The 22,657-nt window shown below is 36.0% G+C and overlaps 4 protein-coding genes and 1 pseudogene across 4 annotated transcripts; 2 read left to right on the forward strand and 3 right to left on the reverse strand.

Moving 5' to 3' along the window:
• Window positions 1–852: 852 nt before the first annotated feature.
• On the forward strand, window positions 853–4,633 carry LOC139861435 (uncharacterized). The gene is made up of 6 exons (XM_071849825.1): window positions 853–1,173; window positions 1,825–2,004; window positions 2,672–2,753; window positions 2,842–2,949; window positions 3,691–3,849; window positions 4,104–4,633. The coding sequence occupies exons 1-6, from the start codon at window positions 922–924 to the stop codon at window positions 4,298–4,300; spliced, it is 978 nt and encodes a 325-aa protein (XP_071705926.1). The 5' UTR covers window positions 853–921; the 3' UTR covers window positions 4,301–4,633.
• Window positions 4,634–5,394: 761 nt separating this feature from the next.
• Window positions 5,395–8,036, forward strand: LOC139861948 (uncharacterized). The gene is made up of 6 exons (XM_071850472.1): window positions 5,395–5,820; window positions 6,650–6,829; window positions 6,987–7,068; window positions 7,141–7,248; window positions 7,470–7,628; window positions 7,719–8,036. The coding sequence occupies exons 1-6, from the start codon at window positions 5,569–5,571 to the stop codon at window positions 7,913–7,915; spliced, it is 978 nt and encodes a 325-aa protein (XP_071706573.1). The 5' UTR covers window positions 5,395–5,568; the 3' UTR covers window positions 7,916–8,036.
• Window positions 8,037–8,326: 290 nt separating this feature from the next.
• Window positions 8,327–13,606, reverse strand: LOC139865043 (beta-galactosidase 6-like; annotated as a pseudogene).
• A 767-nt stretch (window positions 13,607–14,373) lies between these two features.
• LOC139865045 (uncharacterized) lies at window positions 14,374–15,372 on the reverse strand. Its single transcript, XM_071853598.1, has one exon. It carries the CDS (start codon window positions 15,320–15,322, stop codon window positions 14,480–14,482), a length of 843 nt encoding a protein of 280 aa, XP_071709699.1. The 5' UTR covers window positions 15,323–15,372; the 3' UTR covers window positions 14,374–14,479.
• Window positions 15,373–15,945: 573 nt separating this feature from the next.
• LOC139865044 (uncharacterized) lies at window positions 15,946–17,469 on the reverse strand. The gene is made up of 2 exons (XM_071853597.1): window positions 17,357–17,469; window positions 15,946–17,046 (listed from the first exon to the last, which is right to left on the reverse strand). The coding sequence occupies exon 2, from the start codon at window positions 16,984–16,986 to the stop codon at window positions 16,120–16,122; it is 867 nt and encodes a 288-aa protein (XP_071709698.1). The 5' UTR covers window positions 16,987–17,046; window positions 17,357–17,469; the 3' UTR covers window positions 15,946–16,119.
• Window positions 17,470–22,657: the final 5,188 nt, after the last annotated feature.

Raw genomic sequence — 22,657 nt, forward strand, 5'->3', positions numbered from 1 at the left:
GAGTTCGCAAACCGGTTTTCGTAAGCAGATATGAGCCATGATGGTGTAGATCTCGTTGAGATGTGCCTCGTTTTGTAAACAGATCTGCCGTGACGGTGTAGATTTGAGTCTAAATAAGCCTCGTTTCGTAAATAGATCTAAGCCATGGCGGAATATGCACAACCTCCTCTCGTTTAATGAAGATGAAGATGTAGGGGATTTAGGGTTCATTAATTTAAGGTTTTTAAATAGTTAAAATTTAAGTGATGAAAAAGATGATTGGATGATATGTTGGAAATGTTATGAAACTAACTAACTGCTATATATAAATCAACGATGAAGAGGAGACTTAAATATTGTATACTCCTCAATATCTTTCGTGGAAAACTATCACGTGAGAAGAATGTAGAGTATTTATAATGTTACTGTTGAACTTCGGAATGGTGATGGAGCTAAATGATTTGTGTTAAAAGACAAAGTTGCTTTGCAGATGTTGAGGATGTATTTTATGAAAATGATGATGTATATGTGATTTTCATATTTAAGATTTTCTTTGATGGAGATGGTTTATTTGAAAGTGGAAGAGAGTTAAAAAGTGTAGATGTTTTGAGGAAGAACGAAGATGAAGAGCTATATGACAAATAAAAATGTAAATTATTGAAACTACCCTCATGTGCCTTGCAGAGGGACCACGGGTGATACAAGTATAAACCACATGGATCATCCTTGATAAAAAAAAAAGAACAGGGACCACGAGTGTAATCTGATACAAACCGTGGGGACCATCATTGAAATTTTGTCTTTTTTTTTTTTGTGAAATGTAAGCTGTGCCAGTGTGCCGTGTCAAATTTGTACAGAAAGTAAGCACTGCACAAATACATACAATATCCTACTGTCGTATGCAACCATCCAACCTTATTTATTTTCCGATAACCGCCGACGATGAAAGCAGTAGTAATAACAACTCCGGGAGGTCCAGAAGTACTAAAACTACAGCAAGTAGATGAACCAATTTTCAAAGACGACGACGTTTTGATCAAAGTGGTTGCTACGGCTCTCAACAGAGCTGATACGCTTCAACGGCAAGGCAAGTATCCTCCACCGAAGGGAGAGAGTGAGTATCCAGGTCTAGAATGTTCTGGAATCATCGAATCCGTTGGTAAAAACGTTTCTCGTTGGAAAGTTGGGGATCAGGTTACTTACTTAATTAGTGTTTAATTGATCATGTTTATTGTTATAATAACTCTTAATTTTTGTTAATTACGTTTAATTGAGTATGAATTTAGTTAATTTGTTTCAAGTACTTTTGTGACTTTTGTTAGTTGAAAACTGAAATGGCTGTTAGGGCTTCAATTTTAGGATTGTAAGTGCATATAGCTTATTACGTATAAAGCACTTTTTTAGTGTTTGGAGCTTATTTATAGAGGAAAATGGCACTTAACTTTAAGTTTGTGGAGTTGTGTTTAATTTGAATGCAATAAATACTTATTTTTAGCTTCCCCACACATTATGAAAGCTTCCTTGTGTGCGTATCGTATATATTATATGAGGGTTGAATCATAATTGACCTGAAATTGTTGAACTATGGGAAACATCACTTATTTTTAAATTTTTATGTTTCTGAGTTATGTTTAATGAAAATGAAGTAGCTGATCATGTGCCTAATACTCTCCGACTGTAGTTTGAAATGTGATACAGTATTGCAGGGAGTTAATGTTGAATATTTGAAATGAGAACGCTGTATAGATTCTTGTTTGCCAATTTGATAATTTGAATGTGTTTCTCAATGGTTGCTCTGTGTTATTAATGAATGATAATATGGGAATTTTGATTTTTGAACTGTAGGTATGTGCTCTTATAAGTGGAGGGGGATATGCTGAAAAGGTAGCTGTACCTGCTGGTCAAGTTCTTCCTATTCCGTATGGTGTTTCTTTGAAAGATGCTGCTAGCTTCCCCGAGGTGGCATGCACCGTTTGGTCAACTGTCTTCATGACAAGCAAGTTGTCTTCTGGGGAAACATTTCTGGTAAAGTTAAATGTCGTCTTACTTCTAGGATTATACAACTGTTACCTCCTCCTTCATTTCAGTTCAGCTACTAAAATTTTAGTCACTAAACCCTGAAATTGTATAGAAAATGAGCTAATGGTGTACTGTGTATGCATAAAAGAAGTTTGTAAGTCTAAATGATTGCAACTTTCTTTTGCGTCCAAGTATGTGTTTGATGTCCAATGCCAAAAATAGATATTAAGTTGAAGAATCACATGGCTGCAAATCAATGGCAGTGGTTCATGTTTAATGATAAGACCAACAGGCTTTTGGTTTTGACTTAGTGGTAACATATTTGTAGTCACCAACCACCATTTTGTGGGTTCAACTTCCATTAGAAACATGTGTGTGAGTGTGTGTGTGTTTGTAATTATGTGTGTGTGCTGGGGATATGAAAGAGATATCTCATATTTTGCCCCAAAAGCTACCATATATTTCCCCCAGCCTCCATATTTTGCTCTCAAAGCCTCCATATTATGCCCAAAAACCTCCATAGTTTACCCAAAAGTCTCCATAGTTTACCCAAAAGCCTCATATTTTGCCCAAAAAAAGTTGTGGATGCTTTATAAAAAAAATCCCTGGTTCCGCCACTAACCGTTCTTATACACTTTCAAACATATTGACCAAGAGCTGATATGATTTTCAGATACATGGAGGTTCAAGTGGGATTGGTACATTTGCAATTCAAATGGCTAAATACCTAGGTATCAAAGTGTTTGTCACTGCAGGTAAACTCTAGTGTTCAAAAATTTTCACCATCAATTAAGCTCCATGATAATTTACAATCATACATCATTTAATTACTTATTTATTTAGGGAGTGAGGAAAAGTTAAAGGCTTGTAAAGATCTTGGAGCTGATGTTGGAATCAACTACAAGACAGAAGATTTTGTTGCACGGGTGAAGGAAGAAACAGGAGGGAAAGGTGATATATCTTATAATTTTCAATGCTAGTGTGACTTATTTTGTTTCTTTTTATGTCAATTTCGACCTATTTACTTAAGAATGGCTTGAGTTGGATGATATTTTTTCTCAAACGGGTTAAACGTTTCTTTTTTCCTAAAAAGGAGCATGTAAATTACTTCATTTAAATATATATGGGAACAACTGGTCAAAATGGGTTAAACTTTACCAAAGTATGTATTAATGCATACAACCATCCAAATTACTTCATTTAAATATGTATTTTATTATAGCAATATTTTTACGATAATCACATTTAATGCAATAGTTAATAGTTAAATAATATAAATTCAAAAATTGGAAAAAAGTGTTTTCGATTCAACCAAACCCGTTTTTGCACATGAATAAAAAAATGATCATGCTGACCCATGTACAAAAATGAGTTTTTTTTTACCTGAAGCTTACTCAACGTGTACTTGGTGTATTGCTCCAAATAGATCATCATTAAAATGGTTGGTTTCTCTTGCATGCTGCACTTGTGTACTTGGTGTATTGCTCCAAATAGATCATCATTAAAATGGTTGGTTTCTCTTGCATGCTGCACTTGAATCCATCTATCTCAAGTTACTTTTTGTATTTGGCCGTTTTTACTAGAATATTATATTATTTAGTCATTGAAAAAAATGAAAATGATACATTGATTAAAGTATCATTTACTCTTTTATCTTTCTTAATGTGTAACACTGGATGATATGAACTATAGGAGTTGATGTTATACTGGATAATGTTGGCGGACCCTACTTCCAGAAAAACCTAGAAAGCTTAGGTGTTGATGGTAGACTTTTCATTATTGGTTTCATGGGTGGAGTGAAAACAGATGCAAATTTATCGTTGATGCTTGCAAAACGTCTCACTGTTCAAGGTATATACAAGGATCTCTTGTTTATACATATGGTAATATTTTGTAAATTGTACATTCGGTTCCAGAATGGTAGAAAATGTTTTGTCAAATAGTTTTCATTAGTATCATAATCTTTGATTGAACCTACTAAACTCACGTCAACTAAATATAAGTTTTAGGTCAATGTGATGCTTGCGCTTAGGTTATTTAAATCCATTAAAATACTTTTTTCTCATAAAATACTACATAAACAAGAGGTTTTTTGGTTGATGCAGCTGCTGGTTTAAGAACCAGAAGTTTGGAGAAGAAAGCTGAAATAGTAAGTGACGTGGAGAAGAATGTATGGCCCGCGATTGCACAAGGAAAGGTTAAACCTGTTGTGTATAAGTACTTGCCTTTATCGGAAGCAGGAGAAGGTCACAAGCTTATGGAAACCAGTACACATATCGGGAAGATTCTATTGCTCGCATGAAGGTTTTGTGCGTACTCTCATGCTTCAATCACAAAGCTTTAGCGACTGGTTTGGGTACTTGGGAGTTTCGAGTTATTTGTTCCTTTATGTATTTTGATAATAACAGATTAACTAATAATCTTAGTGTTCATAGTGATAACTGCTTCGACCCCAAACTACGTCATACGATGAATAATTGGTACCGTAGTGGTTTCTAAAATCAGAAAATGTTCGCTTATATAGAACATTTACATGTTAGTTGGTACTTATTATCCAAACTCTATGTATGGTAAATATATTTGGCACTGTAGTAGTTTCTAAAATCAAATTTGACAAGCATAAAATATTCATACTTGTGTTTGATCAAGCATATATTCATACTTGAGTGCCGATACGGGTGATGAGTTTGATTTGGTCGACTTGGAAACCCGCCGGTTGGATACATGATAACCCTAGCTGGATGAGAATATGTTGGAGGGTGGTTTATGGTCGAGTCTTGATGAGTTGCCTTTAGTTCTTGTTGGAATTTGGTCGCAAAGTAAGGACTAGGTTTAGCTATCTATAGGCAAACACTAGTATCTTGCATAATCATGGTGAAACGACCTTGGAATATTCTGGTTCAAGGACTTATTTTAGGGCTCCAAATCACTATGTCTAAGTGAAAGTACTATAGTGTCTTTTGTCCATTTTATTGTCATGTGTTCAAATAGATACTAACTTCATATGTTTATGTATAATATTAACATTGATTTAGAAGAAAAAAATTATAAACTTATGTGAAGTTGGTGTCATGTGTTTGGTATGTGTATATTATTAGTCTTTCTTGTATAATTTTGACTTTAAATATTTCTTTATGTTATGTAAAATTAAATAAAACTTGTACTAATGAAAATACATTTTAAAACTGAATTCATTCATAAAATTATTATTAAATATTTTATAACATATGTAAAAAAATTTGAAGTCAAGGTTTTTTTTAAAAAGCTTTGAAAAGTCAAACAATCTAGTTATTCTATACGGAGTACTGTATAACATAAAGAAATTGCTAGTTAAAATTAAAATTAAAATTAAAATTAAAATTAAAATTGAAAAAGAAAGAAGTCATTAGTGGACATGGCGGGACTGAGGGAGTATTAATTATTTAAAGGTTTTTGGGTCTCAAAGGTGACCGGAGGGAATTTGGGTGGAGAACAGACGAAAAGTTAGGTGGAGAAAAAAGTTGGAAAGCAACTTCTACTTATAATAATAAAACCCAGCCAACCTGAGATACTTTCCGATCACCGGAGTCGATGAAGGCAGTAGTAATAACAACTCCGGGAGGTCCAGAAGTACTAAAACTACAACAAGTAGATGAACCAATTCTCGAAGACGACGACGTTTTGATCAAAGTGGTTGCTACGGGTCTCAACAGAGCTGATACGCTTCAACGCCAAGGCAAGTATCCTCCGCTAAAGGGAGAGAGTAAGTATCCAGGTGTAGAATGTTCTGGAATCATCGAATCCGTTGGTAAAAATGTTTCTCGTTGGAATGTTGGAGATCAGGTTACTTACTTACTTAATTAGTGTTTAATTGATCATGTTTATTGTTATAATAACTATTAATTTTAATTTTTGTGAATCACGTTTAATCGAGTACAAATTTAGTGGTTGAAATTTGAAATGACTGTCAGGGCTTCAATTTTTGGATTGTAAGTGCATATAGCTTATTGCGTTTAGAGCACTTTTCGAGTGTTTGGATACAATAGTGTTCTAGCTTATTTTTGTTGAACTATGGGCCTACAACTCTCAATTTTGTTGAGTGTATGTAGACGTTGTTTCTGGATCTTAGAACCTATCTAAGTCGACCTAGAGGCGGAAAACAATAGATCTTACTAGAACTAGTAATCGAATAACGGGTTTACTTTAGGGTCGAATGAATCAAACCTAGACCTAAGAATAGATTAGATCGACGCCAAGGTGTTGTTATTCAGTGGGTTTAATGTTGGGAATCGACTGGAACCGGCAGAAATCTCGTTTAGGTTTCTGTAGGGTGTGTAACATAACAATATGAAGCACAAAACCCATATATACTGATATCAGACACAGTCGACTTGGTGGTCGACTGTCTTGCCTTCACTCAATCTACTATAACATCAGTTTAACTATTGATTAAAAACATTCACGTACTATAAACAAACGTTCAATAGTCACAAGCACATTATATTTTATATTGTTTAACATTACATGACCGGATTACATAAATGAATAAGAACTAGGGATTACAAATATGCACCTGAAATGTGAATGTTGAATATTTGAAATTAGAAAATTGTATAGATTTTCATTTGTCAATAAATTTTAATAGTTTGAGAATGTTTCTCTTGAACTGTAGGTATGTGCTCTTATCAGTGGAGGGGGATATGCCGAAAAGGTAGCTGTACCTGCTGGTCAAGTTCTTCCTATTCCGTCTGGTGTTTCGTTGAAAGATGCTGCTAGCTTCCCCGAGGTGGCATGCACCGTTTGGTCAACTGTCTTCATGACAAGCAAGTTGTCTTCCGGGGAAACATTTCTGGTAATTTGAAATGTTATTTTAATTCTAGGATTATACGACTATCACCTTCTCCTTAATTGCTGTTCAGCTACCCAAATTGGTATTGAAACAAACTTATGGTAATATGGTTTGGTAATTAACGTGCTCAATACTGACTCATAGCTCGCATGATTTTCAGATACATGGGGGTTCTAGTGGAATAGGTACATTTGCAATTCAATTGGCTAAATACCTAGGTATCAAAGTGTTTGTCACTGCAGGTAAAAGAAATTTGCACTATCGATTAAGTTCCATGATAATTTGCATTGTCAATAAATTATTTATATATTTAGGGAGTGAGGAAAAATTAAAGGCTTGTAAAGATCTTGGAGCTGATGTTGGAATTAACTACAAGACAGAAGATTTTGTTGCACGAGTGAAGGATGAAACAGGCGGGAAAGGTGAGTATTTTTACCTCAACCTTACCCAATTTGTTAGTGTCTTGATCCAAGTAGATCACCGTATTTCAAAAATGCGTTGAAAAGGTGCTTATTCCATAACGTGAGGTACTTGAAATAGCATTCGCAAGTATGATTATTGTTTTTCTGATACAGTGTTGAAATATTAGTCAGTACTATTTAAATCTTTTCTAATGTTTAACACTGGAAGATATTAACAACAGGTGTTGATGTTATATTGGATAATATTGGTGGACCCTACTTCGAGAAAAACCTAGAAAGCTTAGGTGTTGATGGAAGGCTTTTCTTTATTGGTTTCATGGGTGGAGTGAAAGCAGATGCAAATATATCTTTGATACTAGCAAAACGTCTCACTGTGCAAGGTATATGTAAAAAGATCCTTTCTTTACGCACATGGTAATATTTTGTACTTGATATAATCCATTTCACAAGAGTTGTTTTGGTTGATGCAGGTGCTGGTCTAAGAACCAGAAGTCTGGAGAAGAAAGCTGAAATAGTAAGTGAAGTGGAGAAGAATGTATGGCCCGCGATTGCACAAGGAAAGGTTAAACCTGTCGTATATAAGTACTTGCCTTTATCTGAAGCAGGAGAGGGTCATAAGCTTATGGAAACCAGTACACATATCGGGAAGATTCTATTGCTCGCATGAAGGTTTTGTGCGCACTCTCATGCTTCAATCGTAAAGCTTTAGCGACTCGTTTGGGTACTTGTGAGTTTCGACTTGTTTGTTCCTTTCTGTATTCTGATAATTACTGATTTAATAACGATCATAATGTGAGGAGCCCATTCAACTAAGAGGTTGGTGGTTCAAGCCTCGTGGTAGGCATGTATATATTCTTGGGATTAATCTGTGTGAAAAGTGTTTGATTTTGCAACAGGTTATAAACAGTTCAATTACCTTTGTTAATTGACTCATTGTAGTAGTTTCAATGATAAATACTTGTTGCTAAACCTCAGTTAATGAGGTGGGTAGACACAAAATTAAATCATATGGTTGTTACAAATTTCCATACAATATTACCATATCATAAATAAATTCAGATATGCATCAGAAAAGTGTTCAGGCACTGCATAGAGCTTCAATTGCTAAGCTTTTCACCAACCCGGGACAGGGGTCGCCTAAGTTTGCAGTCGAAACAGGAACTGAACACTTCTGCTTCCCAACACAAACCTGCATGGTTCATCAAACATAGTTTCAAGCTTCTTAATTTTCATAAATATATATTTTAAAACCAAGTTTATGCTACCAATCCTATACATCAGAGTAAAGCTAGCCCATTCTGTTGAACTGAATCTAATATCTAATAAATATTAATTATAAAACACTTTTAATAAAGTGAAATGAGAACTTTAGTACCAGTTCAGCAATAGAAGTAACATCAACGTGACAGTTGCCTTGAGTAAACATGCCACAATCTCCTTTTGGATTTCCAAAACTAGCAAACTTAATTGATGCAATTTTCCAGCCTTGGTCACATGTTAATCGGACCTCAGGGGTTTGAGTACCGAAATCGGGAATGGAATCATCCTCTGAGACATGGCTACACACTTCCTGCCCTGTTCGTGTCACCACCGAAATTTTTGAAGGGTCCCCACCAAGTTCTTCATGAAGAACAAGCAAGTTCTCACCTTCATGTACCCAGGTTCGTGGTACGTTATATCTACACACAGATTCTTTAAACTTAGTCGTGTTGGGTTGAGGGGGTCTAAACGGGCAATTTTGAGTGTGGGTCGGTTAGGTTTGGTTGACCTGTACCATTTTTTGCCCAAAGTGTTTCAAAAGTTTTATATAACCTTTTTTTAGGTTGCACTGACTGAAAAATATTGAAGAGGACTTTCAACTTGCCCAATTCCTTTTTTATATAATGAATTTGACATGTTAAGAAGAATCATGAAGCCAAATTGACCCATTTGTAAGTAAATGGGTCATAAACTCATAATTCCCACCTGTAAGTATTGATGAAATTTTGTGGACCATGACCTGTTTATGTTACTTACAATATTTGAGCTGGTTGGCCACACTTCTTTTGGCATTTTTGTGCATTATAAGTTCCCCTGTAATCACAATTATCGGTGCAGCCTGTTGTTGGTGATAAATAAGCAGTCCAATATCTTCCTATACTTTGACCGTTGACCCAAGCTTGACCTTTTCCCATACTGGCAAGGTTCAACGATAGTGGACCTTTTCCTTCAGGGGCCACAAATGTAGACTGCAGATAACATAGAAAATTTCAAATATCACAACTTAAAGAACCATACACTCAAACGTAGACCGCACACACAATACTTGTTAGCAGGAACAAAAATATGTATGTTAGGTACCTTTTACCAAATCAAACTATGATTAATAGGTACGGAACTGTCCTGAGTCCACAGGGAACTATTAGCAAGATCGGTTTTATCGAGTCCAAGGCTTTCGCCTTCGGTTCCCACCTGATAGGTCCACTCACTTGATGAATAGTCTTCTTTTGTATTCTTCAGATCGGCTAAAATGACTGAGTATAAGCCTGCGCCCAGGGGCGGACCTATGAAGGGTCAGGGTGGGTCGCCCGCCCCCAGTGGATTTCCAATTTTTAGTGTAAATTTTTTCGGTTTTTTGATTTTGCCCCCGGTGGAAATTTTTTTTTGCCCCAAACCCTTCATATTTTGTCCCAAAACCTCCATATTTTGCCCCAAAACCTTCGTATTTTGCCCAAAAATCTCTAAATTTTGCTCAAAAAACTCTATATTTTGCCCCAAAACCTCCATATTTTCACAAAAAAAATCTTTACGTTTTAGAAAAAAATTTCGGCCCCGATGAAAAAATTTCCTGGATCGGCCACTGGCTGTGCCCATAATATCGAACCATGGACGGAAGTTCTGAAAAATAAATAAAAAATAATTAGAAATAATAAAGATAGTGATATAAAAAGCTGTAAAATCACAACAGTAAAAGTTCCACATTACTGGCTTTAGGTCCACTCATTGATTGCCTAATACTATGCTGATATTTGGACCTTTATATAACATTTTATGCCCAATCCTATGTTTATAAGGGCATTTAGCTTATCATATAAGAACAAAACCATCACCTGTAAACCAATGATCATACTAATTATGTCCAGTGTGTTGTTTCCTTGTTCGAGACTAATCTTTTTGCTTATGTTGAAACTTGCGTCATCATGATAGCCATAGCCAAATGCTACAATTGATTGCAAGAATAAAAGAGTTTATCCTATGATAAATTAGTTTAAGTTTACAGACATACAAGAGTAATGACAATATTACTTTGATAGATACTATTGGCACAATAAAAAGTTACCTAAAACTTTCTTGTTCAGAAAAACCAAAGCAGCATGTCCCAAACTTTGAATCAACAAAAATGCATCTTTCTTTTCATCTGATTGTATACTGCAGAGTTTACATCAAGTCAACATGATAATGTTTACAATATTAAAGTTATCATCAAACTATAAGATAATGAATAGAAATCAACGATCGGGATCTTGTTTATACACGAATTACCTTGTTGTGTACCATAGAAAATCACTTGTGTCTTTAGTTACATTTATCTGCTCTAGCAAACTGGTTGCTGTTAACGAATCGTTACTCCAAATACCTACTTTTTCTACATACCAACTCCAATGTGAATTTGACAGTGACGATTCAAAAGTAGGATCACCAACAGTTTTCTGAGCAGCTACCTTTATTGAGTGATATTCAACATAAACAACAGTTAAATTACACCCTTTATCATATTTTATGCAATTCAATGAAAAGGAAAACATAGATTTATATGTGAAATATCTATATCTATTTCAAAGGGCTTACCTTTGCTGTGTTGAAAACAACATTGGTACAATCTGGAAGTATGCTAACAGACCATGCAGGAAGAAAATATGATATCCCGTTAAATGTCACATTTGCGTCTAGACTGCTACCGTAATTTGCAAGAAAAGCTGCACAGTTGTTGGCTGTTTTGTAGTATATATCTGCCTGGTGAATTAGACAATTGTATCATGCACATAACAAGAACATACAAAATGAAAGAAACTAAACCAACAATAGTAGGAAATTATCTTCATCTATCTTTTATTATATTTATATTTATATTAAGATTAAGATTAAGATATAGATATGCTTAGTGTACCTCTAAATTTATACCAAGAGATTGATGAACTTGATCTCCTTCTACCAAATATTCCTCACATTGCTTTATTGCCATGTGTAGATCTCGCAGGTGACCCCATTTTGGCTGCCTTATAAATCCTGCATAATTTAGTATAATTTTCTTCTGCTGAGCTTTTTTTTAGTGTAGTTTTTTTTAACAATCAAACATTAGTTTTACCGAAAATACTTCCTTGTAGTATTTTTAAGATATCGGATAAATTACCATACTTATCTATCGGGGCATCATAATCATAGCTGGTTGCAATTAGAGGTCCTCCAGCTGTTCGTCCGAAATTTGTTCCACCAAAATACTGTAGTATACTACTGTTAGTATTTACATATTTACATAAATAAATAATAACAGTAGAAAATGATTTTCTTTTGATTGTACCATATAGTAGTTATGGAAAGTGCCCCCTTTTTCAAAAAACCTTGCAACAGCAAAAGCCAGGTCTTCAACTGGACGATAAGGAACAGGGTACCCAAATGAAAGAAACCTGTAAAGTTCAAGAAAAAAAAAACGTACGTCTTTATATATACTTTCATAAAGCAGAAGGCTAAAGTAAACAGATAACAAATTGTACTACCATCCAGTGTAGTCTTCAGTCCACATCTTCGGCTTTGAAGGAGAATTTGGAACGAAGGTATCACAGTAGAATCCGTTACATGTGTTTATCTACATTTTGTTGTGCCATTTTTCATATTATAAACTGAGACAAAGTTATTGAATGAGGAGGATCATAAGTTTACTTACAATGGGATCTGGTGCGTCTTCCTGTGAACACATCACCCAAGGAACAGATGTGTTAAGATTTAGAGCTGTTTCTGCAGCCCATTTTACATAAAGCGCTCCACCAATACCGTAAGCCCACTCTACATCACCATACTCATTCTCAACCTGGCAAGTGTATACAACAAACATTTATCTTGTTCCCATAAGGAAAAAAAAAAAAAAAAAAAGGAGAGAATTTGAAGAAAATGATGATTTAGATACTAATAAACAGATGATGTTTAATATGTTTTCTCCGTTCAGGCTACCCAAAACCTTTTTAGCTCAACCGCTTATAAAGTGACAGTTTACGACCTTTTTTCGGCCGCTCAAAATATGCAGCTAATGAGGTTTGAACCCAAGACCTCTTGTGAGGATATTAAACCAGTAGGGATGATTATTAAGATACTACTCCGTATTAGTTAAATGTAATTAGAGTAACCTGGGCCAGAATGATTGGGCCTCCTTGTAATGCAAATAGATTCTCAGCTTTCATTAAGTTGACAATTTTAGTAAGAAAAACCTCCATTTCCGCCTGCAACAAAGTTTTTCGTTATATTATATGCACATATATATGCCGTAAATCAAACAAAAACAATCAAAACACGAGTAAACAAAATGAAAAATTTAAAGTGGCTGTGGTGTTAGTACCTTAAATGGGCCATTTGTGGTGTGAAATTGAATTCCAGGAATGAAGTGTAACCATAGAGGGAATCCTCTGCTCATCAACATAAGAAAATTGATAAAAAAAAATGGAAAATAATAAGTTTTCGCAACAAATTAGTTTTATGTACTTAAAACTAGAAGATATAAGTATGAAACAACAGACCCATAATTCCATTCTGCACACGCGTACGGACCAATACGAAGATGAACAAAAAGTCCAGCATCCTGCACCGTCTTCACAAACTTAACCAAATCGAACCGCCCTTCAAAATAGAACTGTAGCATAAAGTGAAGCAATAAGTATTAGTACTAAATTCAACATATAAACTTTGGTTTATCTTCTATAATTCAACATGAATATAAATATATATATGCACATTTGATACTTACTTGTCCCTTCACAGGCTCATGATAATTCCAAAAAACATAGGTCTCGATCACATCTAATCCACCCTCTTTCGCCTTTTTAATTATACCTGGCCACATCTACAATTTTAACACCAAAATTTAATTAAATACAGTCTCATATCACATACATTGCATCACAATTCACAACAAAAAGTAACCGAAAATGGAACTAACTTCAGGAGTGGCTCGAGGATAATGAATAGATCCGGACTGCAAAATCTGTTTTCTTCCATCTATAACTAATGCTTTACTGTCATAAGTTACACTAACAGAAGACACTAATTGAAAAAACCAAGCTCCGTATAAAACTACTAACACAATCAACCTTAAAATCGTATGTTTATACATGATTCAGAATAAAATAAATGCATGAAGTATTAGATAGTAGTACCGCTATATAAAGAACAGCATACCTGAAGGATTGTTTCCATGTGATTGGTTTGTAACATATGGTGATATTGAAAATAAGAATAAAAATGTGATAAAAGAATTATAAATTGTTTCGTAGTATTAAGATTACATGTAGAACGGTGATAACTAAATTTGATTCGTACGAATTATTATGATTTGCTAATAATTAAGGTATAAGACACTTTTGTGTTCTTATTTCTGTTGTTTTCCCGCCAATTTTATTGTGCAGATTCCAGTTTGGCTGGATGTGAGTTTGATATTATTTCTTTTGGTTTTTTATGTTCCAAATAAACAGAACAGACACTATTTGAAAATATAAAGACGGGATGTTTTAGTTATGTTCATACATTAATTATTCAACAAGGTTAAAATAATAAATAGAAAATAGGCGTTTATCGGTATACTGGTCACAACTAGTCCAGTTTTGACTCGCATTGACTCAAATGGACCTGTTTTGACACATTACTTAACCAACCCAATTTGACACCACAATTTCACATTATTAGATATTTAAATACAACCAAGTGACCAACCTGATCAAATGATACTGCTTTACTCACAACCATCATTTCGTTTGGGGCTTCGTCCATATAAAATTACTCAGGTCTTAATTACACAGTTAAGAATAACTGTAGCTGCTTCCCCTAACACTTAGATTTACATGTTTTGAATAGCAAACAAGTTTTCATTCAACAAACAAAAAATATCGAAAGTTAACATCACATATATCAAATGAAATGTATTGCAGCACAAATACTGAAAGCTAAGGCATAAACATTATTAAGTTGCACAAGATGATATAATGATGAACTAACATTCTTGTACTTTGTAACCTTCATAAGAAAACAAACGCATAGCGTTTTTGTAGCTCAAATCCGCAAGTTCTTCTTTAGTCACATCATACAAACCCGCAACGTAAGAAAGCACAAAGTGAATATTGGCTGGTTGATTAAGCACGTCTGAAACAGAGTCCTGTTCCTCAACCAAGAATAAGTCGTCTGAATCATTCAGTTTGGGTAATGCATCTGGTGCATCAGTCTCCAATAAAATCCTATCATTAGGCACCGCTTTCACTATTTTCTTCCCTCTAGTCTCGTCCATCGGCATAAGATGTCCAGAAAACGAAAAATACGCACCGAGTTTAGCAAACTCAGGAACCATGTCAGCAGATCCTATATAAGAATGCAAAATTACACCTTCAGGAAACGGCCCAATTAACTTCATAATTTCAAGAAGTTCATCAAAAGCATTCACACAGTGTACAGAGACGGGTCGTTTGAGTTCTTTAGCAAGTTGAAGCTGCGGGCGAAAAGTTTCAATTTGATCGTTGAAATCAATGTGTTTTGCTAATGGCCCGTTGTCTAAACCAATCTCTCCTACTGCTGCTTCGGGATTAACGATTAATAAGTTTCTTAAAGTGGTCAACCATTTGGAGGTGCGGTTCGTGATGAACCACGGGTGGAGCCCAAATGAAGGAATTACAGAAGGATAGTTGTCGCCCATTTCTTTGACCAATTCCCAATCTTTTTCCGAGACCCCGTTGACCACAAAATGATGTACTCCGTTGTCTAGAGCTGTCTTGGTAAGCTTCGGGGCTATGTTGACGACTCTAGGGTCTTGTAGGTGACAGTGAGCATCAAACAGTTTCATCATCAGTTTCAATTTTTCACTGTACGTATGATGTATCGATGCATACACTAGTGCAAAGAAAGCAGATTACAGATCACAGATAGGTATATAAAAGAACCTTAAGTATTGACCAATCAATCAATATATTTATTACTATATAATAAGTATTTGTCAGGGTGAAATAATAAACAACTGTATAAAGTTTAACAATAGATGCTTTATACTTAATTTTTAAACAATACTATCTGTGTCACTCTGTTAATGCGTGATTAGTTAGCAACAAACAGTTATATTAAAAGATTATTGTAATATTGCTGAATGTATAATAAGATAACAGGTTTGGTTTTTAATTGACCTTTTTTTGATTAATACGGAGTAACATTTTTTCAAAACTAATGAATATCTGTTTTACCATCATCTATAGGTCCACTTCTTATTATTAAAAATAATATCTGTTAAAAAGGCATCACGGTATTACTAGACCAATGAATGTGATTATTAAACATCCCAGATTTAAAATTTAAATGAATATGATTATTAACATCCCACTATGAATGTTAACAAGCATTTTATGATTTTTTTCATCATAATCTCATATGGGTCATCACTATAATTACCACCCATATACACCAAACACATACCAATAATAGAAGCATTAAATTCACAATAACATAACAAAAAACTAAGCAGAAACTTAGATAATTTAGCTACAAAAGTTACCATTTGCTATGAATAAAACAGGTCCAACACTAAAAAGTCTCCCAAGAAACACTTCTTACATCATATATATGTTTTTTGTATAAAATTTATACAATATGATACTAGGCTGAACTACCCTTTCCTAATTTTGATCCTTCATAAGAAAACAAGTGCAATGCATTTCTGTAACTTAGATCCGCAACTTCAGCTTCAGACCGATCAAGCAAACGCGCAACATAAGAAAGCACAAACTTAATATTAGCCGGATGATTAAGCACCTCTTTCGAGTCTCCATCATTCACAAAATCCCGTTCATCAACCGAAAAAACAGATTCCAAATCATTCAATTTAGGCATCGCATCAGGCGCATCAGTCTCCAGTAAAATCCTATCACACGGTACCACTTTCAACATCTTCTTCGCCTTGTTTTCTTTCATCGCCATAACAAACCCCGAAAACGAAAAATATGCTCCAAGTTTCGCAAATTCCGGAACCATCTCTGCAGAACCTATATACGAATGCAAAATCACACCTTCAGGAAACGGCCCAACCGATTTCATTATCTCAAGAACATCACCAAAAGCACGCACACAATGCACCGAAGCTGGCCGTTTCAGATCTTTCGCAAGTTGAAGCTGCAAATGAAAAGTCTCAACCTGATCTGCGAAATCAATTGTTTTTCCGTGTGACCCTTTGTCTAAACCGATCTCACCAACCGCAGCTGAAGGATTTGCATCGAAGAATTCACGCAATGATGTCATCCAGTTGGTGGTTCGGTCCGTTATGAACCACGGGTGGAGCCCGAACGATGGAATTATACAAGGATGGTTGTCGCTCATCTCCTTAACCACGTGCCAGTCTTTTTCAGAGACCCCGTTGACCGCAAAATGAAGAACGCCGTTTTCGAGAGCCGTTTTGATAAGCTTTGGTGCCCTGTTAAATATTCTAGGGTCTTGTAGGTGACAGTGAGCATCAAACAGCTTTATCATTACGTAAGATCGAATTTCGATTCACTTTTTTTGTTATATAATAGATTAATGGATTTATCCCTGTACCGAAACGACAATTTAATTACATCATAGTGTAAAATGTATGAAATTTGTACAATCATGACACAAGAATCACATTATTACAGTTCTAATCTAACTACGCTCTCACAAAAAGCTGCTAAGTGCTCAAATCATATAATTAGGGTTTTGAATTAATATTTCAGATCATATAGTGGTTTAAAATACGCAGGAACATTTTATTCCCAAAAATAATAATTAGGGTTTTGAATTGACAAAGAAAAAACTGATTTACGAACTATAACTGCTACAAATTGATATCTAATAATTTAATTTCACGAACTAAACGAACCTGAAGATAATAATTTGCAAACTCGATATATCAGTTAAGAATATTGATTTTCATCAGTGAGAGCTACAAATATATATACAAAGAGGAATGAAAATATACATACAAAATTCACACAGCAACATAACTTTATGAGAATAATATACCTGTATTTAGCTGTTTATGTCCACTGATTTACATAGAATTGATATTTCCACCACTGTTTTTACTTAATCCACCTAAATGTACTATAATACTCTTAATGATAAATTATACAGATTTTTTGTTACAATCAAACAAGGGATATTGTTGGAATAAAGACACCAAATGATGGTGGAAGAATAAAATTTGAAAGTGAAAATATCAACTCCCGTTTTTCATGGAAATGAAATGAGAAACTCTGTAATATGGAGTACTACTATTTATATTATTTTAACCCCATGTAAACTAACTAGTTTTTGGAACCCTTTTCGCGCCGGTATTTCGATTTTCAATGTATTTTATTGCGTTTAGTTTATAAAATTATTTCGATGGCGTCGTTGAAGAGCAACTCGAGTCGAACTAAAAGATATAACCCGTGAAAGATTTAAATGTTATTTTAATTTAACAATATATGTGCATCTCCGCGTTTCGCTATGGAATTGTTGACTTTAAAATATTTAACGCAAAATCAACGTGTATGAAAAGTACCCCAAATATTTAGCATTTTTTAAAAAGCGTCCGTTTTGCGTATAGTTAGTGACATTGTGTTCCTAAAATTATTTCGAGTTTAACGATGGTGTCGGAAAAATTTAACTTGTTGCGAACGAGAATATATGACCCGTTGAATATTTGGGTGGAGTCTATTTAAGATTTTTTTATAAAAATGGTTATTTGACACTTTACCCCCCTGTTTGGAGGGTCGATTTGAATTTTTGAAAAAAGTGTGGGGGGTTTTTTTGGTGAAATGAAATTTAGTTAAAATTTAAAAAAAAAGTGAAAAGTCAGAAATACCCCTATTACTATTCATAACTTTTGTCTGTTAGATATATGTATAATGTATAATATAATTAGCTCACAGAAATCTGTCGTTTTATTTCTCCTGCATTGTCGTTTTGAATAAGCTAAGTAATATGTTATGCGTCATTAGTACAGGTTTATTTTCCACAGCAATGGTTTGGGATGTTTTCATTGTCATGCTTATCCCAGGTTCGATTCTCGACGTGTTTTAGGGTTTCTTTTTTTTTTCACCAGCCACGTGTTAGGGTATCTATACAACTGTCCACGTACGTGTCTAGCTCCTCTTTTCTATTCTTTATTCCTGTTTTATTTTCCTTACTAGTAAAATGACCTGTAGAATCACGAGTTTGTTTAAATGAAATAGTTTAATGATATGTTTTATGTATTACTTGAATGTAAATGCTAAATTCATTTAGTTTAATTATCCGTGGAACCACATATCGACACACTTTTCGGAACGTCGACCACAAACGAAGGATAGCCAGGCCCCGGTTCCCAGGGTTAGGGTATTCCCTATTATCTTATGAGCCTACTCAGATCAGAACTAGAAGAAAGTGGTCAGGCTCCCGGTGGAGCAGAGGATACGGTTAGGATAACAAACTTGAAACGCGGAGCCCGGGCGTCCGGCGAGCGAGTGGTTAGTGGCCAAGGGTTCGGTTGTTCGCCGATTCGTGTGGTACGTGAGTTGGGTTTAGAACGTCGTGTGACAGTTCGGTTCCTATCTTTTCCACCGCAATGGTTTGGGATGTTTTCATTGTCATGCTTATCCCAGGTTCGATTCTCGGCGGGTTTTAGGGTTTCTTTTTTTTTTCACCAGCCACGTGTGAGGGTTTCTATACAACTGCCAACGTACGTGTCTAGCTCCTCTTTTCTATTCTTTATTCCTGTTTTATTTTCCTTACTAGTAAAATGACCCGTAGAATCACGAGTTTATTTAAACGAAATAGTTTAATGATATATTTTATGTATTAAGTGAATGTAAATGCTAAATTCATTTAGTTTAATTATTCTGTCACGATTGATTGCTCACACACAATTAGGTTAGGCAGGCTCGGGGAGGTAGCTACAGATTTCGATTAAGAAACATGATAATCATATCATTGAAGTTTATAAAATGCATATAGCAAATAATGACAACGAAAGCTTACCACAAATATTTTTCCTGAAACATATGATCCAAAATAATCAAAGTTTTGAAAGAGAGAATGCTAAACCATTAACATTAAGGTAAGTGATATTGTTTTGAGATTGTGACTAAATAATATGTTTTGAGATTGTGACTAAATAATATGCAGGAGAAATTTTTTTAAATTTAGAAACAGAATAATTGTTTAAGTTATCTCTCTTTTGCATTTATTTTTCATTATTATCATTTTACCTATTAATTAAGTGTATATAATTAAGATTAATTTTTATTTATGACATCATCATAGTTCTCTACGAATTTTTCATTTTTTTTTTTTTTGAATTTTTTCTAAACTTGAAAAATGTTTATTTATTAAATCATCATTTTAGAATTTTAATAAAAACTATAGATAGATAGATAGATTCTTACATAAAAAATTCAGAGATGTACTTCATCTACTCTACTCTATCTTTCTCAGCCGGTTTGCCTTCTGCACTCTCGCCATTTCCCTGTTCCTCAATCTTCCGCATGTTTATCGCTTCAATTTTGCAATCGACTTAGTCCGCAGGTAATGATACCGCCACCCGCAGGCGCACCGCAAGAGTATGCGGACAATCACTATTGTGCGTATGCGTGTTCTTGTGTGCGGTATGCGGTGTGCGAATGCCTTTGTTCCCGGTACGGCGGTTGCTTAGCTGTCAAGTAAATATCTTTTCCATAATTATATCCGTGATTTGGGGGAGTCAGTTATGGATACGATTAACGTGATCTGGGACGGTTCTAGAATTAGGGTTTGCCTATAAATACAAACCCTAATCATCATTTACCCGACACAGCACATTACGTAACCATCGCATACGATACACATTACAACATCATTCAGCATCTCTTCAAGGTTAACAGGTTAGTCTTTTGTAAGCTAGTACCTACGACCTTATTTGGGGCCTCTTGATCGACGACCGTTATCGGAGGTGGACTTAATCACTTGGCCACCCCGCCGACATCATCATGTCGGCCAGGGTTATTCACGGTAGCCGGACCGGAGAGCCACGTTATAAGATCCTTAAACCCCCCCCCCCCCTTATGTATTGAGCAGACATATTAAACCCCGCGGTTAAAATATGCATGATCAAGTGGTGCTTTCATTGAGAGTCGAATTAATTCAAGACTGTTTAATTGCTTTTTCTTTTAAGGTTTTGAATTGTATGACTCGTAATTTACAAAATTTTTGAATTTTTTCTTTAACAGTATCATGACTTCCGAGGAATCATCGGAACATACCCAAACAGATGTTCAGAACGCACCGTCTGGTAGTCAACATACACCGGTTATGACTACGGGGGCCGCTACTCATGCGGGATACACGATATACCCTCCACCTATATCCGGCGAACCCTTTCAGAGGTACAAGCCGATATATTCAGACGGGGTCACACCGCCAAGAGCAAACTCACCAGTCACAACCACGCGGCTGGACTTTTCGTCAGTGGATCCAAGGGTCATCTTTGCAGGCACTGGCGTGGAACAACGGGGCCGCATGTGGTTTGCTGCGGCCAGGTACCTATTTACAGTACCACTGTTTCAATACCTCTGCATACGTAGAGCATTCAGCAGAATTCTTCATTTACACCGTTGCAACCTTGGCAACCACCGCGCCCAGTTTCACAATTTTTAACTCCTGCGGATGCGCAGGCATTACTTAATAGTTGGGGATTTGGTGTCATCCCAGATGCGAACTCTCATTGGGCGCCGATAACAGCGCAGCAGCAAAGCACAGCGCATACAGTTGGGCTTTTAAGTGTGTATCCTCAAGTTTCGCAGATATCTGCGCCACAGGTTTCGCTTCCTTTACAGCCACCTGTGTACTCTGCGTCTTCAAGTTATCCCTCTTTTCCAACGCAGCAGCCTTGGTTATATCCGCAGACGCAGGGTCAACCTTGGCAAAATGTTCAAGGGCAGGCAAATCTTGCAAGTCAATTCATGCAGGCCGCACCTCCTGATATGGTTCACTTATTTTCACAACTTGACTTTGTTCAGGACATGATGAAGCGTTTCTTTGCAAACTTGAAAGGGGATCCTGTTAAACCACCCTTCGAGCTACCGACTACCTTTGACAAGTTTCCTCCGCATATATCCGCATACCCGTTTCCATCAGCACCAAAGATACCTAGCACGTTGGGTACTTACAATGGCCTGACCGATCCAGATGATTTTTTACAGCGTTTCGAAGGCGCAATGCGCACTCAAGGCTGGGTGGATCCGGTTGCGTGTCAGATATTTCCTATGACACTACAGGGTATTGCTCGTGAGTGGTTTAATAAGTTGCCGGCAGGTAGTATTGCCGGGTTTATGGATCTGCGGACAAAGTTTTTGCTGCAATATCAGAATCAGAGACCACGCAAGCGCACTCACATTGAATGCCATGACATCGTGCAGAAGTCCAAGGAATCTTTGGGCGAATTTCTCACAAGGTATACTAATGAGTGCCTGCGTATACCAGATCTCAAACCAGAGCAACAGATTTCCGGACTCATACATGGTATAAACTCAGAACGTCATCCAACACTGGTAAGGCATCTGCGCCATACAGTCCCAACAACTTATGCTGAGGCGCTTAATGAATGCCACGACTATATGCGGAGTGGCGAAGATAATGACATTCCAACAGCTAGCTCACGCAACGAGAGGAAGGACGATGATGATCGTTCGCGCGACCAAAATCGTGGTAACAACTCTCGTGGAAGGTTTCCTAGCGGTGGTCCCATCAGGAATGATAAAGGGAAATCAAGTGGCAATTATCGAAACAATAATCAGCGCGGCATCAATAATCAGAACTATGCGCTGCTTAAAAGTTTGTCCAAAACGCCAAAAGAAATTTTGGCAACCGAACCGGTGTGCGCAACCTTTGCGGTCCCAACTCCGCTTACGGAATTTGGTAAGCGGGACAAAACAAAGTATTGTGAATTTCATGACGATTATGGTCACGACACCAATCGGTGTAAAAACTTGATGGAACGGGTTCTGGAGGCGCTTCGTGCGGGCAAATTGGATCATCTAAAACCACCTAAAAAGGACAAGGGAAAGGCCGCAGAAGAGGCTTCGAAGTCTAAGACTTTCGCGTGGCAGAAAGTTGACAAAGCGAAAAATGCCGACTTAACCATTAACATGGTTGACGCAGAGAAAATCAGCCAGCGGAGAAA

The sequence above is a fragment of the Rutidosis leptorrhynchoides genome, chromosome 8 (genome assembly GCF_046630445.1).
Source record: "Rutidosis leptorrhynchoides isolate AG116_Rl617_1_P2 chromosome 8, CSIRO_AGI_Rlap_v1, whole genome shotgun sequence".
Taxonomy (NCBI): domain Eukaryota; kingdom Viridiplantae; phylum Streptophyta; class Magnoliopsida; order Asterales; family Asteraceae; genus Rutidosis; species Rutidosis leptorrhynchoides.

Bases quoted from the DNA above. Each gene is read 5' to 3' on its own strand.
- LOC139861435 (XM_071849825.1), top strand. From the start codon at position 922: ATGAAAGCAGTAGTAATAACAACTCCGGGAGGTCCAGAAGTACTAAAA. The intron at 1,174-1,824 runs GTTACTTACTTA...TTTGAACTGTAG, and splicing joins GTTGGAAAGTTGGGGATCAG to GTATGTGCTCTTATAAGTGG. The intron at 2,005-2,671 runs GTAAAGTTAAAT...TATGATTTTCAG, and splicing joins CTTCTGGGGAAACATTTCTG to ATACATGGAGGTTCAAGTGG.
- LOC139861948 (XM_071850472.1), top strand. From the start codon at position 5,569: ATGAAGGCAGTAGTAATAACAACTCCGGGAGGTCCAGAAGTACTAAAA. The intron at 6,830-6,986 runs GTAATTTGAAAT...CATGATTTTCAG, and splicing joins CTTCCGGGGAAACATTTCTG to ATACATGGGGGTTCTAGTGG. The intron at 7,249-7,469 runs GTGAGTATTTTT...TATTAACAACAG, and splicing joins GGATGAAACAGGCGGGAAAG to GTGTTGATGTTATATTGGAT.
- LOC139865045 (XM_071853598.1), bottom strand. From the start codon at position 15,322: ATGATGAAACTGTTTGATGCTCACTGTCACCTACAAGACCCTAGAGTC.
- LOC139865044 (XM_071853597.1), bottom strand. From the start codon at position 16,986: ATGATAAAGCTGTTTGATGCTCACTGTCACCTACAAGACCCTAGAATA.